The 17,192-nt window shown below is 34.1% G+C and overlaps 1 protein-coding gene across 9 annotated transcripts in view; it reads left to right on the top strand.

The window, feature by feature from the left end:
• Positions 1–17,192, top strand: part of rbfox3b (RNA binding fox-1 homolog 3b) — a 314,331-nt gene that overhangs the window by 186,112 nt on the left and 111,027 nt on the right. For 2 of the 9 annotated variants that reach the window (XM_051106639.1, XM_051106638.1), the window contains exon 3: positions 12,027–12,106. The exons of the other annotated variants lie outside the window; for them this stretch is intronic. In XM_051106639.1, coding sequence (XP_050962596.1) covers positions 12,027–12,106 — 80 coding nt within the window. The remainder of the gene's footprint in view (positions 1–12,026; positions 12,107–17,192) is intronic. 9 annotated transcript variants of the gene reach the window in all.

Genomic DNA, 17,192 nt, shown 5'->3' with positions numbered 1-17,192 from the left:
ATTAGCGCAAGTGACAGACGGGAGAAGGGAAGCGCGCGTGTCTCCGATGAGCACCTTAAGATCACACCTGCAAATCTCGCCAGGGAAGTACACATCCTCACGCTTAACGTGACTTGAGCTGAAAAACTCTGGCAGAAGAGACTGTATCTGAAAGAAAACATCACTCTTAGTTGTTGTAAGCACTTACGCAAGCTAATATTGATCTTATGTCTGTTCTGATTTAAAAAAAAGTATGAGTCATTAGTTGTAAATTATAAACCGTTTTGTAAACTCTAGATCCTAAAGCAAAACCAGTTTAAAACTGTGTTTCAGAGTTATTAAACCATAAAAATGCATTAAATGAAATAAATGTAAGTAAAAGTTTATTTATTCATTCGTTTATTTGCTTATTTATTTGTTTGTTTGTTTGTTTAATAAAGGGGAGATAAAACTTTAACAATTTAATTTATTGAAATGTTTACAATAATAGGGTCTTATTATTTATTTATTTATTTATTTATTTTTCTTTAGTGGTTAAATTGAATTTCAGTAATCAAAAGTTATCTTATTAATTAAAATCATGAAAGTTTACCAACAATTTAATAATAATAATTATGCTAATTATTATTATTTATTTAAAACACTTTTATAGTAAAATAATATATAATAACATAACTTAAAAAGATACAATTTTAACAATTTAATAATTTATTGACACTTTTACAATAATTGTGTCCTGTTGTTGTTGTGTGTCAAATAAAAATTAAACAGTTCTTTTATTTATGTTTATTTGAGTGCAGAGGTTTACTATTAAAATATAAAAGGAAAAAGCTTGTGATATTGCATAAAATTGTAATAATTTTGTTGCTATTATTAGTATTTTGAGAAGTTCATTCTTCTATGCATTAATAATATATTTCTTTCATTCATTTTTTTCTTGTAGTTAAACCAGACTTTTATTTTGGCAGGTTGCTGGGAGGGCTGTTGATTATGACATGACAATATATTTTTATATTTATAATGTCTTCATGTCCTTATATAGTAAGCCAGTGAACATTGAAAACACAGTGAATGTCGCACATGCTTGATTTTGTGTTGTAAACAAATTCATATTTAGGTTTTTTGCAGTTTAACTCTAACACTAGTCCATGCAGTGACTGGATTAAATGAACAGCCCTACTTTTGATTTATTCATCCAAATTTACCCAAATTCCATGACATTCTATGTTTTACAGAAAAAAAAAAGTGGGATTGATTGTAAAACAAATATCAGATGCAGTTTTTTTTTACATCAGACTTTGTGTTACATCAAAGCGTTATTATTGTTGCATGTCTTTAAATGCGACTCATCATTGTGCTGTACACCTGTCAGATCTTTCGCATCTCATTAATAAGCACTGAGTGTATTAAAACCACCACAGCCCTGACAGAATAACTCCTGTCATGTATAGGCTAATAATCATGGATCCCAGTGTGTATCCAGACTCTGGGTCTGATTTTGAGGTTGTAGTGTGAAGTAGATTGGTGTTTCTACCTCTGTGAATCGCTCAGAGCCTCTCTTCAGATTCTCTGTTTCAGTCTTTCGTTGGTGTTGGAGCTTATTGGCTGTGGAGCGCATGCATGTGTGTTTGCGTGTTCACCCAACGGCCGTGACGTGCTTTAAAGATGTGGCTAATGATGAGTGATGGGTCGTTCTTGAACGATTCGTCCATTTTGACTCGGGACAAACGAGTCGTCTCGGGGAGTGATTCGTTCAGTCGCGCATGCGCAACATCCTATTAGGTTCTGTACTGGAATTAGTTCACCTGTTTCGAGTCTTCGGGTTTTTAGAGTCGTTCGTTCACCTTAAGGGGGTGTCACGTGATGAACGAACGACTCGAACCCGAAGACTTGTCAGATAAGAGGTGAGGTGAGCTAATCATAGACGAAAGACCCAGGTAAACAATGAATTAATCTTTTCTGTTTCTTTTGTTTGAAGTGTGATCAACGTTTGTGTGAGCAGTAGATGTGTTAGGGAGGTAACACGTAACATTTTAATTATATTTTGCTAAAATGAACGAAATGACTCGAAAAAAGATTTGTTCATTTTGCTGAACGAGACTCAAAGGTCCAAGTCAGTAAAATGATCCGAACTTCCCATCACTAGAGCAGATCTCTGACATTGGTGTACATGAGGGAGATTCAGACACAGAACCATAATAATTATTATTTTTAGAGATGCACCGATACTGAATGTCTCTGCCGATGCCGATAGCTGATTATTCAGAATAATATAGGCCGATGCCGATACCGATAGTTTGATTTTCTTAAGGAAAAAAAAATCTGTCCTAACCTACGCTGTTAACTACACATGGAACCCTATCATTTTTAGGGCTCTAGACTGCAACTTTTTTTTTTTTTTGAGAATGTGTGAGTTAAAACATGATTGCATTTGTGCCAAGGCATGTTCTGCTCTGCTCGGAAGCGTCTGCTCTTGCATAAAGCGCGCGCTGCAGACAGTGCAGCAGGAGTCAGATTTTCCTGATCACGTGAAGTGAGTGAGAGAATCGCTTTTAGTGCGAGCGATTTGGGAGCAGTGCCGCTTCAGCACGAGCGCAAAAATGCCGCAACTACAGAGGATAGCGGACGGGATGAACAGCAAAAGCGAAAGTAAAATAACAGACCCCTGCTTAAACCAGAGAAAGTGAACATGTTGGTTTTGTCTTTGCTGTTTGTCACATTACACTATGGAGGCTTTCTTTAAATGTTATTTATCTGATTCCTCCGTGTTTGCTAAACGTGCCATGCCTGATCTTATTCATCTTATTCGTTTATATTAATTAACATTATCTAAATTAGTTTGTATTTCAAGCATTTGCTTTAGTTTTAAACAGTGACTAGATGTAAGCACAACAGACAATTATCTTTTCTTGTAAAAAAAAGTGACGGTCGTGAATTCAAAAGCAAAAGTGAAAGCGTCCGAAGCCCGGCTTATAGCACAGCAAAAGAGGAACTTGCATTCACAAAATTGAAATCACAAATAATACTGATGAAAAAGAGCGGGTTTAATGTTAACCACTTTTGTTAATGATAATAAAATAATGTACGTTTCTGGTAGAATGTCCCATAAACTTAAACTTTTCTTTTATTTCTTCATAAATGCATTAAGTAAAAAAAAAAAAAAAAAAATCCTCTTTAGTGTTGTTTTATAGCTAACTAATGAACTGTGAACAGCGGATAACTTTGCTGAGGTAAATTTGAAACACTGATTGAGCGATTACATTAGACATGCTACATCTATATTCATACCTTATATCGTGCATTCATCATGTGTAAAGATTTGCGCTCCGTGCTGCTGCTTTAAATGAGGTGCAATAGCGATCTGTCACGTCACATTTAAAAGCGTCAAAACGGCATTAGTTGTTTTCGTGATAGAATGTACACGATTTGAAAGCTGAGACGTTGTTTCTTATCACGAGTAAGAGAACAGAGCGCTTTGTGATTGCTGGATGCGATGCGCGCTACGTGCATACAGGCGTGTATAGAAAAACTGCGGATCTGGCAATGCTGGTCAGATGGCCTGTTTTAATGTCGCTATTTGTAACTGTTAATGCCTAATTGAAAGCCTTAAATTCAACAAAGATTTTCTTCACTGAGTTGCAGTCTGACCCGCTGCCTTTTGATTGACAGGATACTGTCGGCTCTGATCATCAGCTGATTTTGAAGTGAAATAAATTGCTTTTATCGGCCGATACCAAATGTTGGCCGATACATCGGTGCATCTCAAATTTTAAAACATAAAAGTCCAACACTGGTTGGAAATACTAACCAACTTAGAGTCATTACATAGTTCACTTACCTGTTGCTGTTAGACAAGAATCACAATTTTTTGAAATTGAGATTTATACACCATCTGAAATCTGAATAAGTAAGATTTCCATTGACGTATGGTTTGTTAGGACAATATTTGTTAGAGATACAACTGACAATCTGAAATGTAAGGGTACCAAAAAATCTAAATAATAGGGATGGGACAATACATCGATTTGTGGATCGATTCTGAGATCTTCTGAATGCATCACCATTCTCTTTGGAATCTATTCTGATCTTAGATTTTAACAGCAGATGGCGCTCTAATCTAGTTTTCATCTGCACACTCAAATGCTCATGAAGAAGAGTGCTGAAGAGAACTAATGTCATGTAATTTCACCTCGGCTCAGAATGCTTTTATGACGAGAGATTATTGTAAACACAGCCCACTGCAAACACCCTTGTAATTCGCTTCAACCTTTTCAAATTGTATAAATGATTATTTTAGGTTCACGTGCGTGTAAGGATTTTGAAACAAGCAGAGCACGGCTGTTTCTAAAGCAAGCAGTGCCTTTTGCTATTCAAAACCAAGCTCAGAATCATTTTGAAAAAGAATCGCAATGTGTTCGGAAAATCTCGAATCGATGCTGAATTATTTCTCGATTCGCATTGCAATGATTTATCGTCCCATCCCTACTAAATAATGAGAAAATCGCCTTTAAAGTTGTCCAAATGAAGTTCTTTGCAATGCTATTACTACTTTATTACTAATCAAAAATTAAGTTTTGATTTATTTATGATAGGAAATTTACAAAACACCTTCATGGAACATGATCTTTACTTAATATTCAAATGATTTTTGGCATAAAAGAAAAATCGACCATTTTGACCCATATAATGTATTTTTGGCTATTACTACAAATGTACCCGTGCTACTTAAGACTTTTTTTTTGGTCCAGGGTCTCATTTATTAGACACTGATCGTTATGTTAATTCAATTTTTAAAATGTAACGTACTGTAATAATCTATAAGCATATTTAACAAATGTGCACATAAAAAAAAAAAAATGGCCACATCTGTATAAAGCAGCTACCATGTTCTAATACTTTACAAGCTTTGAGTTAATGGAGTTCTTCTACTATATTTTTAGTAATGAAATGAGTGTGTGAGGATGTTTCATATCTCCAGTGTGTGTTTTCTCTCTAATTAACTGTTGCTTCTTCCTCTGACGACTCCACCGGCTAATGAGGACGTTCAGAGAAAAGCAGTAATGAAGAGCTGCTGTCTGATGTCTTTCTCTGTCTCTGTTTGTCCAAATTCAAGCCTGCTTCCATCAGTGGTGTCTGCTGAGTCAAGGATTACTCTCATCACTGCTGGTATAGTTAGTGTTAGTGATGAGCTGAAAATCTGATGTATTTGTTCTCCAGACATGAATGTTTCCTTGCATCATGAGTCTTGTTGAAGTGCCAGTAAGCAAACACTCCTGCACTGTCCCACCTTCAGTTTGCTAAAGGATTGTTTCTGCAGTGAGAAATGTGTTGGCTGCTCTTCCTGCGCTTCACTTACACAAATGAGTCTAGACTGTTTTCAGACCAGTTGTGAAGATACTAAAGTTTCTTTAGTCCTCAGTTGTCTTGAGGAGATAAGCAGTTTTGAACTGCATACAGTTTATGTGAATTTGTGAAATGGAATGAATCCAGTTTGCTTTACTACACATTTGATGAAAGTGTCTGATTGATTTTTTTTTTTTTGTTTTTTTTTTTTTAACTAAACCAAAAAGGTTTGTGCATTTAAGTAAACAGTTAATTTAATTTAAGTTTATTTTGCTTGTATGTCTTGTTCAAAGTATTTTAAATACATAGTATCCAATATCCATAACAAAATTGATTGATTTATTTAGGCTGTTAAGCATGTATTGAATGTAATAACACAACTTTATTTATTTATTTATTTATTTGTTTGTTACATGTTTGAATTCTTTTGCATTTATTGCATGTAGTAACACAATTTATGTGTTTGTTTGTTTGTTTATTTGGGTTTGCATTTATTTATTTATCAGTTGTATTTGTTTGTTTTACTTGTATTGGTTTCTTTTGCATTATTACATGTAGTAACAACTTTTTTATTTATTCATTTTTTTATCCGTTTTATTTGTTTGTTTTACTCGTTTTGGTTTCTTTTTACATTTATTGCATGTGGTAAAACAACTTTATTTATTTATTTATTTTACTTGCTTGAATTCTTTTGCATTTATTGCAACAACATTTATTTATTTATTTGGGATTTGCATACATTTTATTTGTGCTTGTTTGAATTATTTGGCATTTATTGTACATAGTAACAGCTTTTATTTAATTATGTATGTATGCTTGTTTGAATTCTTTTGCATTTATTGCATTTAGTAACACGATTGATTGATTATTTTATTTATTTTGTTTAATTTATTTTGGATTTGCATACATTTATGTATGTTTATTTATTTATTTTACTTGTTTGAATTCTTTTGCATTTCTTGTGTGTATTTATTTATTTATTTGTTTGTTTGTTTTGCATACCTTTATTTATTTATTTTACGTGTTTGAATTATTTTGCATGTATTGCCTGCAGTAACAACATTATTTATTTATTTAGGATTTGCATACATTTTTATTTGTGCTTGTTTGAATTATTTAGCATTTATTACATATAGTAACACAGCATTATTCATTCATTCATTCATTCATTCATTCATTCAGTATGCATTTATGTATTATTAAAATGAATTGTAATTTTATTATTTTTTTTTTAACAAAAGAAATCTTAAAGTTCTTCTGCATTCTCCATTAAGAGTATTGGCGTTGTTTGAATGAAAGAAAAACCCTGTAGTGTGTGTAGAAACGTCCGGTTTGTACGAATAAACCCCTGACCCTCCAGATCAGTCTGGCAACAGGCCCTGCTCCGCCTCATCGGGACAAAGAGACGGACGAAAATCAATGCACAGCATCTCAATTAATCTAGCAGAGGGTCATTGATTGGTAAACAACCTCGTCTCTTTAAAAGCCCTGATCAGTTCATCATCACCAAACACAAACACTCATGTGCTGCATCCAGTTCAATTCTATTAATTCATATATTAAAAAAAAAAAAAGCTTATTTATTTAATCCTTTGAATATGCATCTAGAGTATGGTGATGATGGTGCTAATGATCAAATTAATGACTATTTATGACAGATATGCATCCCTCCCATGGTGCTTTGCATTATGCATGTAAACTAATGAGTGTTTTTTATGATTAAATTCAGCCAGGGAGAGAAATATTAAAGATATGTTGTAGCTTATTTTACTGTATGTGCAGATGGAACAATGTTTCCTTGCTTTTGTACCTTTCATTCTTGTTTTTTTTGTGGTGCAAGAAGGAAGCAGAGAGTGAAGGACGACAGAATAGGTTCATTGCAGCTTTAATAACGCATGCCGTCGAGTAAACGAACCGTTCTCTGCTACACTAACACACACATGGTCTGAGTTATTAAAGCATTATTTGTGTTTTCACTCTCTGTAGTGAAATGAGCCGTAATGTACTAATGAAAATCCTGTATCACTTCACTTGTACAGTCGGATTCTCTCGCTCTTTATGCACATCACTGTGTTTTTTATTCTTTATCAGGTTATGAATCTCAGTATGATGATAAATCACTTCATTTTCTGACTCTAATTGAAGAATTCTTTGCTCATTGACCAGATTTTCACAATTTCCAGGAGTCAAGGAACTGGATTTTATCAGTCATGGTGTTTGTGAAAGACTGAGCTCAAAAACAGATTACAATGTACTCTCCTGATTTTGATGTTGATGTTTATATTTGTATGTTATGTCTAAATGATACAGTTTGCAACATTTTCATATAGTGTTGTGTTTGAAGCACAAGAAAATCTAAGAAATAGCGATTGTGAGAAATGAACACAGCATTCACAGCATACACTGCAGCAGTGTGTTCAGAAAATGGGTGCTGAGACCAATAACATCTTCACTTCTGATTATTTCACATCAGTTTCCAATATCAACTTTACTTTTGCATTGTTTTGAGTGTCACGTCACTTTGGGTCTCTCAGCTCTCGGATTTGTGACTTTTTGTCTTTCTTTCTTCAAGAGTTCTTATACATTTTATATGGACTTGTGAAAGGAAAAATAGTAATAATTCTCATTAATTGTCACAATTTTCATATTATGATAACCCTGCAAAAAATGTAGTAGTAGTAATAATAATTTTTATTTTATTGTATTTTATTTTATTTTATTTTATTTTATTTTATTGATTTTTTGATGCACATAAAAATATAATTGGGGCGTGGTTGGTTTCAGTTCAGCCTGCCCCTAAATATTACAAGTGAACCATGATTGGACAGTTTACATGTCAGTCAGGCAGTTATTGGTCAGAATAAGATGTGAATCATGGTTATTGTTAATTGAAACCAAAACTAAAACCATAAAAACATTTTTGTTACTTGAAATAAAATTGTGGAAAAAAAAAAAAAAAAAAAAAAAAATATATATATATATATATATATATATATATAACTGAAAAGGAAAAAAAAAATGCAATATAACAAATCTAAAATTTTATTTCAGCTGGTTGCCAAAGCAAAATTTAAATAAATAAAATAGCACAAACACACAACAAAATAACAAAATGACTGAATATTAGTTTTAGTATTTTTAAAATGAGATGCCAGATATTTCTATGGGCTGAAAGTTAAACAGACAATAATTTTCATTATTGAATTCTCTATTTTCACAGTGCATCTGTATTTCAAGACCTGTGGCCAGTTGCATAAACCGCTTAGACTAGTTTTAAAAGTTAGACACCTAATTTTTTTTTCTCCAAGACTGGTCTTTAATTTAAATCAGTTACATAAAAAATGTAGATTGATCTAATTTGAATTTGAAAAGTAAGACTGATAATCACTTGGTTAACTGATACTTAGTCAAGCGACTTCTTAAGACACAGCCCTGGGGCCAGTGGCATAAATGGTATAGACTAGTCTTAAAAGTTAGTAAAAGCAAAAATGAACTGTAAAACTGTAAGTTATTTTGTAATGTGTCCGGCGGGCCGCATTTGGATTCGTGATGGACCGCAGGTTGAGATCCACTGCCCTGAGTGATTAGTGAGCTCCAGCCAAACATACGCGCGCACACAGTCACTGCGGCAGCTACAAGCATTGACAGGCTCACTCATCCATCTCTTCTCTCTATCTCTCTCTCTCTCTCTCTCTCTCTCTCTCTCTGTAGCATTTAATCGCAGTGATATTTGATGCAGTCAGTGCACAAGGCTGTGCAGTCTGTGGAAAGAGACAAAAAACTAAACACGTGTCACATGAAACAACACAAACTGCCTCAAAGTCAACCTCAAACCCAATGACTTGACCTGGGGGGGGCAGCCGTGGCCTAATGGTTAGGGAGTCGGGCTTGTAACCGAAAGGCTGCTGGTTCGAGTCCCAGGTCTGGCAGGGATTGAAGGTGGGGGGAGTGAATAACCAGCGCTCTCTCCACCCTCAATACCATGACTGAGGTGAGTCTCTTGAGCAAGGCACCGAACAACTGCTCCCCGGGCGCTGCAGCGATAGCAATATGACTGCCCACTGCTCCGGGTGTGTGTGCGTGTTTTGTTCACTATTCACTACTGTGTGTATGCACTTGGATGGGTTAAATGCAGAGCACAAATTCCGAGTATGGGTCACCATACTTGGCCACATGTCACATCCTTTCCTTTCCTTCCTTTATAAGCAGAATCACCCCTGAAACCAGTTCATAACAAATGTAGATAGTGTTTACATGTTGACTTTATGGTACCCTGCAAAAAAAGTTTGGTGTAGGTTTTACTTTGAACAATTTTTGCTCACAAAATGACAAAAAAATTGATGCTATGTGTCATTACTAGCTAAAAACACTCTTCAATAGTCCAGGTGAAAATCGAATGATGTGCACAGCTTTCTGTGAGGGAAAATTATCATTAACCTAATAGAATGAATAAATAACTACATACATACATACATAATGTAAAGGACTATTTAGAGTTTTTTGCATCTAAGATTTAGACCAATTTTTTATTAATGTACATACATAATGAACATGATGTTCATGAATATAATGAAATATGTTAACAGCAACAACATATTTACTTAAATTATTTTTATTATTTAAGCATTTATGCATCATGGTTGTATTGCTGTATTGCCTTTAATTTGTAATCTGAGAAACATTTACTGTAGTACAGCACTAAAAAATTGTAACTTAATAAAAGCATTAAAAATAACTTCACATGAATGTAATCACCTTTGAGAATAATTGGAGTTACAAAAAAAAAAAAAAAAAAAAAAGTCTTCAGTGCATTAAAGTAATGAGAATTTGTGTAAAAATGTGCATGAAATATAATTTCCGAAAAAAAAAAAAACTTAACTGGCCTCAAAAATAGGTTTTAATAATCCGTTTTTCCTACACATTTTGGGGGGAAATTTAACCTAACAGTGTTACCATAACCCAGAAAGTCCTTTATATAGAGCAGGGGTGTCGAACGTCGGTCCTGGAGAGCCGCAGCCCTGCATAGTTTTGCTTCAACCTAGGGCTGCATGATTCTTGCTAAAATGTGGATCACGATTTTTCTCCATGGGAATTGAGATCACGATTCTCTTACACAATTCTCATTTTTTCAACCAAAATTTTCTGCACTCAAGTTAAAAAAAAAACAAACAAAAAAACAGGACATTTAGTGCTGGAGTAATAAAAAATAGTCTCTTTTCTTTATTTTAGACCCCTTAAAGTGAATAAAAGTAATTTAAAAGTTTTTGAACATACAAGAACATTAACAAATAATAAATAAATCAATAATAAAATAACCAATAATAATAAATAAACCAATAATAAAATAAAGCAGACCATAAGTTTGTGTTGTTTCAAATCAAGAAACAGGTTTGAATTGTCTGATAATGATAATAATGATGATGATGATGATGATGATGATGATGATGATAATGATAATAATAATAATAATATCACTTTTTTGTCTCTTGGAAATGCGCATTTGATAGTAGCTTGAGGATGCAGAGGTAAATTTTTGTTCATTATCAATCAGTAACATCTGTAAAAACTGTAGCAACCTCAGTTTTATATTGTTAAATTTATTATTATTATTTTAAATTAAGCATTGGTCTCCTATAGTAGCAAGCATACATTTTAAATCACCTCAATTCCATTGTAAAAATATAACTACATGGTTTTATAGGTAGCCTATTTGTATGAAAAACGGTAGTCTAAGAACATTCAGTATAAATGCACACATGCTATAGCTTAATCATAAAAACATACATACTAGAATTATATACTATTATATACCACAAGTGTTTCACACTGGATCTCACAGCGCTGTTTAGTGCTCGCGTGACGGAGCCGTTCACATATCACGTCTTTTGCAATATTTGGTTATTTCAAATGTAGGTGCGCGGCAGCTGCGCTCATAATGATATGTGCAGCAAGTTGAACTTTGGTCTGAGTGGAGAAATGATCCGTGTGGCGTGTGTTTTTTCTGTACCAATATTGTTACAGTACACCCTCACTCTTACCGTCACCACCAGGATTTTCTACACTGGAGTTTTTTTTTTTTTTCCTCTTACTGCTACAAATCCACAAAGCAAACTGGCTCCATTTAGGTCTGCCGCCTTGTTACACGTCGTGAGTGACAGCAGAACGTGGCCAAAGAGGGAGAGAAGAGACGTGATCGAGATATTGATTGATTGGTAAATTAATAGTGTTTTGTTATTGTGTGAGTGTGACCAATAACGCATAAATGCAGCATGATCTGAATGCAGGGAAATACACGGAAGAGAATCGCCGTCATTTAGAAATGAGATCGCATTTATGTATGAATCGAGATCGTGATTCAGCCCTACTTCAGCCCTAATCAAACACACATGAACAAACTAATCAAGGTCTGAAGGGTTACTAGAAAGCTACAGACAGGTGAGTTTTAATTAGGGTTGGAGCTGAACTCTGCCAGGCTGCGGCTTTTCAGGACCAGAGTTCACCACCCCTGATATACAGAGAGAACTAGCAAGAATCAGAAGCTCATTTGTGTTTTTCTGAAAGTATTCGAGGAGAAACATCTGAAATAAAGTTAATATTTCAATAAAATGCAATTGACAATGGCATGAAAGTCTCCGAAGCTGTAAAAGAGTGAAATCTGAGCAGTTACATTCTCTCTCTCTGTGTTGTGTGTGTTTTGTGGTCAGGTGGTGTGTGCAAGTCTGTGTGTGGGAAGCTCCTGACCGATCACCTGTGCCGATTAGGATTTCCTCTCTTCAGTACGCGGGTGAGAGATTCGCTCTGTGTGTTGATGTAGTGTGATTTGTTTGTGCGTTCATGATTGATATGAACAGGTGGATTTGTGCTTGACTTGATGACATCACTCTTCCCTCAGCGTTCAATCACAGTCTGAGTGCCGCGGTGTGTGCAGCTCAGCAGGTGTATGTGTGTGTGGAGGGTAAACATGCTTTTGGGATTCAGTTCAACGCAGTGATGTGTGTGTGTCGTGATGTATTTGTGATGCTGTTTGTTGAGCCTGAGAGAAACAACAGGTGCGATTCGTAAAGTTGCAGCAGGTGATTGTGAAGAGATCATCACCCGTTACCCACTGAGCAAATGACTTTCCAACAGTCAGTGTGCATGTTATTTGATTTGGAGCTGGAATGCTTCTGTTCAACATCAGTGCTTTTTATTGTTTTGTATGGATCAGACACTTGCTGTAGAATCGGATTTGTGTCAGAGATTCAGATTGAAGAATCAAACCAGAGACAGAGAATCGGACTGGAGTCAAGGATAAGACTTTAATGGAATCAGAGAATCAAATTGGTGTTGAAGCATCAATCTAGAGTCAGATTAACAGTCAAAGAATCAAATTAGAGTCAGAGATCCGGAGTCGAAGAATCAAACTAGAGTGAGAGATTCAGAGTCAAAGAATCAGACTGTAGTCAAAGAACCAAACTAGAGTCAAAGAAACGGACCAGAGTCAAAGGATCAAATGAGTGTCAGCGGTTCAGATTACAGAATCAAAATCAAACTCAAAATTCAAGCTACAGAGCATCAGAGTTAGAGAAGAATCATAGTCAAAGTATCAAACTAGAGTCAAAAAAAAATCTGAGTTGAAGAATAGACTACAGTCAAAGAATTAAATGAGTGTCAGTGATTCAAACTCCAGATTCAAACTCCAGACAAAAAAATCAGAGTTAGAGAAAAATCATAGATACAGAATTAAACTAGAGTTAGTCAAAGAACAATCAAATGAGCAATCAAATGAGGTCAGTGCTTTAATGATTCTAAGTTGATATTCAAACTATAGACAGAATCAGAATCATAGTTAAAGAATCAAATGAGTTAGAGATTCAAAGTCAAAGCATAGACTAGAGTCAAAGAAACAAATCAGAGTTCAAGAATCAAATGAGTGTCAGTGATTCAGTGATTTAAATTTGGTATTCAAACTACAGAGAATCAGAGTTAGAGAAGAATCATAAATAATCAAACTAGACTCAGAAATTCAAAGTTGAAGAATAGACTAGAGGTAAAGAATCAAACTAGAGTCTATCTATAGAGTCTAAATATAGACTAGTGTTAAAGATTCAGATAGCGAATCAGTTAATTAAATTAAACAATCAAACTCAGAGAGGAATCAGAGTAAAAGAATCAGAGTCAGAAAAGAATCATAGGCAAAGAATCAAATGGGTCAAAGATTTAAAGTCGAAGAGTCTTTCTAGAGTCTAAGAACTGGGCTAGTGTCAGAGATGTTGTTCAGATTTGAGAATCAAACTAGAGACACAAACTTGCAATCAGAAGAACTGAAGTCAAATAATCAGAGTCAGAGAAGAATCAGACTGGAGTCAAAGAATCAAACTAGAGTCAAAGAAACTGACCAGAGTTGAAGAATTAGAGGAGAGTCAGTGAATCAGATTACAGAATCAAATTCAGATTTGAGATTCAAACTACAGACGAGATCAGTTAGAGAAGAATCATGATCAAAGAATCATTCTAGTGTCAGAAGTTTAGATAATAAAATTAGAGAATCAAACTAGAGACAGAGAGTCACATTCAGAAGAATTACTGGCAAAGAATTAGTCAGAGAATTAAACTAGAGTCAGAGATTCACACTCATTCAGACTCCGGTCAGATTAGACTGGTGTCAGAGAAACAGATTTATGAATGATTAGGGACTCAAACTAATGACGGAGCTTTAGTGTTAAAGTATCAAACTAGTGTTAGAGATTCACAGTCTAAGAATCAAACTAGAGTCAAAGAATCAAACTAGTGTCAGAGATTCGGAGTTGAAAAATTACAGTAGTGTCAAAAAATTTAACTTGAGTCAGAGATTCAGAATAGTTTGAAAGATTCAGATTAGTGAATCAAATAATCAAATCAGAGAATTACACTAGAATTAGAGAATCAGATTCGAGAATTTAAATCAAACTAGAGATTCAGACTAGTGTTAAAAACAAATCAGAGAATCAAGCTAGAGTCAAAGAATCAAACTAGATCCAAAAAGTGATACTGGTGTCAGAGCTTCAGACTACAGTTAGAAAATCTAATTATAGAATCAAACTAGGCTCAAACTAGATCCACCAAGTAAAACTGGTATTAGAAATTCAGGCAATGTCAAATAATCAGAGAATCAAAGAATCAAAGCACATTCAAAGAATCAAACTGTCAGAGAATCAGGATCAGGGAACCAGACTAGAGTGAAAGAATGAGCTCGTCTAGATTTGTCTTCAGTCAGATCACAGGTAAATCTTTCTGCTTTACTAGACACACACCATAATGTTAATTTATCATGCTTATTCACAGCAGCCGTGAGATGTGAGAGACGAGTGGAGATCTGGGCTGGATGTATCCTGTTACATTTGTGTTTTTCCCTCTTGTAGTCTAATTATCATTTCTAATAATATTCCTCAGAGGTCTAAGAGAGATACTAGAGAGAAAAAATGACCACAGATAAAAATCCAATTAAACCAGACGATGGCTTGGAGAAGATGAGCAGCAGTGAAGTCAGATGATATTACAGTGTGTGTGTGAGGAGACGTGCGGCGTTTCTCTCTCTCTCTCGCTGTGGTTTGTCGGGTTCATTTTGAAAGTGTGTCCTGCAGGCAGATATTGATGACCTGTTTTTAAGATGTGCTGACGCAGCAGTGATATTACAGCGTCTCCTCATGTACTTCTCACTCACTCGCTCGCCGTTTCTCTTTATATAAAGGGATTGAACTGACTTTAGGGCCGATCCGTGTGATAACACATCTAGGTCACATTTCATCCCAACAATCTGAAAGAAAAAATACTAAATGATTAATAAAATACAGCCTGTTATGGAGACCATTAAGATTTTTTTTTTTTTTTTAGCATTGTGACATTTAAACACATTTTCATGCAAAACCTATTTTAATTATTATTATTATTATTATTATTATTATTATTATCATCATCAACTTTTGCTTTTAAAGGAGAAGTCCACTTCCAGAACAGCAATTCACAAATAATTTACTCACCCCCTTGTCATCCAAGATGTTCATGTCTTTCTGTCTGCAGTCGTAAAGAAATTATGGTTTTTGAGGAAAACATTTCAGGATTTTTCTTCTTATAACGGACTTGATTGGTGCCCCGATTTTGAACTTCCAAAATTTCGTATAAATGCACCTTCAAAGGACTCTAAATGATCCCAGCCAAGGAAAAAGTGTCTTATCTAGCAAAACGATCTGTCATTTTTTTTGGAAAATAAAAGTGTGTATACATTTTAAGTACAAAAGCTTGTGTAGCACAGGCTTTGGCATGCACGTTCACGACGCTACGTACTATTGAATCATATCGAAAGGTCATGCTGAACGTAGGCAGAACTACAGACCCAGTGTTTACAAAGCGAATGCGCAAAGTGCAAGTAAGTCAAACGCTGTTTACAAACAAAAAGGTACAATGTGTCGGACTATTCTGAAGTTGTAGGAGAAAATAAGATGGAGTTTTTCGCCATATTCTACCTTTGTGAGCCGGAGTACACAGACGATGAACTTAGATCTCGTTCAGCAAAATTAACGAATCTTTTTTCGAGTAATCTCGTTAATTTTAGCAAAATCAGCTTCATGTGACAGCCCCATAAGATGAACGAATGATTCGAAAAACCCGAAGACAGGTGAACTAATTGCAGTACAGAACCTAATAGGATGTTGCGCATGCGCGACTGAACGAATCACTACCCGAGAAGACTCGTTCTTCGCGAGTCACATTAAAGATTCGTTCAAAATGAACGAATCGTTCAAGAACGACCTGTGGATGCACATCCGAGAGCCTGTGCTACGCAAGCTTTTGTGCTTAAAAAGTATACAAATTTTTATTTTTCGAAAAAATGACAGATTGTTTCGCTAGATAAGACCCTTCTTCCCTGGCTGGGATCATTTAGAGTCCTTTGAATCTGCATTTAAACTACATTTTGAAAGTTCAAGATCAGGGGCACAATTGAAGTCCATTATATGAAGAAAAATCCTGAAATATTTTCCTCAAAAACCATAACCAAAAAACAGTACACAAACATAGAATAATTAAATAATAATTTATTTATATTTATGTATTTATTTTCTTCACAGCTTTCAATAAATTTTAGGTATGTATTACAGTACATATTGTTGTTGTTCACATTATGTTAATGGGTGGTATTTTGTTGTTTTCTCTCTTTTTTACGCATTACATGAATGAGAATGTGCATTACATGTAGCCATGATGAAAAAAGAATGGCTCTTGAATTAATCTTTAAGCATTTATTAATTCTTGCAAATAAATAAATAAGAATGAATTAATAAAAATAAGAAAGAAAGAGAATGAATGAATGAAGGAATTAATGAATAAATGAACAAATCTTTGTTTTTTGCTACTTTAATGTAAAAAGGTAAATATACTTAATTGTAATAAATGAATGAATGAATAAATGAATGTCCTTCACTTAATTTGCTTGCAAAATATATAGTGTAACGTGACATTTTTGTTTACCGTACAGTGATAAGAATACATTTTTAATGTAAAAATATATTAATTATATTATATATAATCTTTTATAAATAATTTGTATTAATGCCAAAAAGTAAAATACTTAATTTAAATAAACAAACAAATAAATGTCCTTAAATTATTTATATTTTTTTATTAGAATGAATAAATGAATGTCCTTAAATTAATTTGCTTGCAAAATATATTGTGTAATATGTCATTTTTGTTCACATTACAGTAATTGGGAAAATATTTCTATGTAAAAATATTTAGTTAGTAAAAATATTAAATTAAAATATTTAGGGTTTTTTTTGTTTTTCTCGTTATATTATTATTATTATTATTATGTTAAATGTCATAAAAGTATAATTGTTTTTAATAGAAAAAAA

Source organism: Labeo rohita, chromosome 3 (genome assembly GCF_022985175.1).
Source record: "Labeo rohita strain BAU-BD-2019 chromosome 3, IGBB_LRoh.1.0, whole genome shotgun sequence".
Classification (NCBI taxonomy): domain Eukaryota; kingdom Metazoa; phylum Chordata; class Actinopteri; order Cypriniformes; family Cyprinidae; genus Labeo; species Labeo rohita.
Note: the sequence above shows the minus strand (reverse complement) of the source record. Positions and strands in the feature narration are given on the sequence as shown.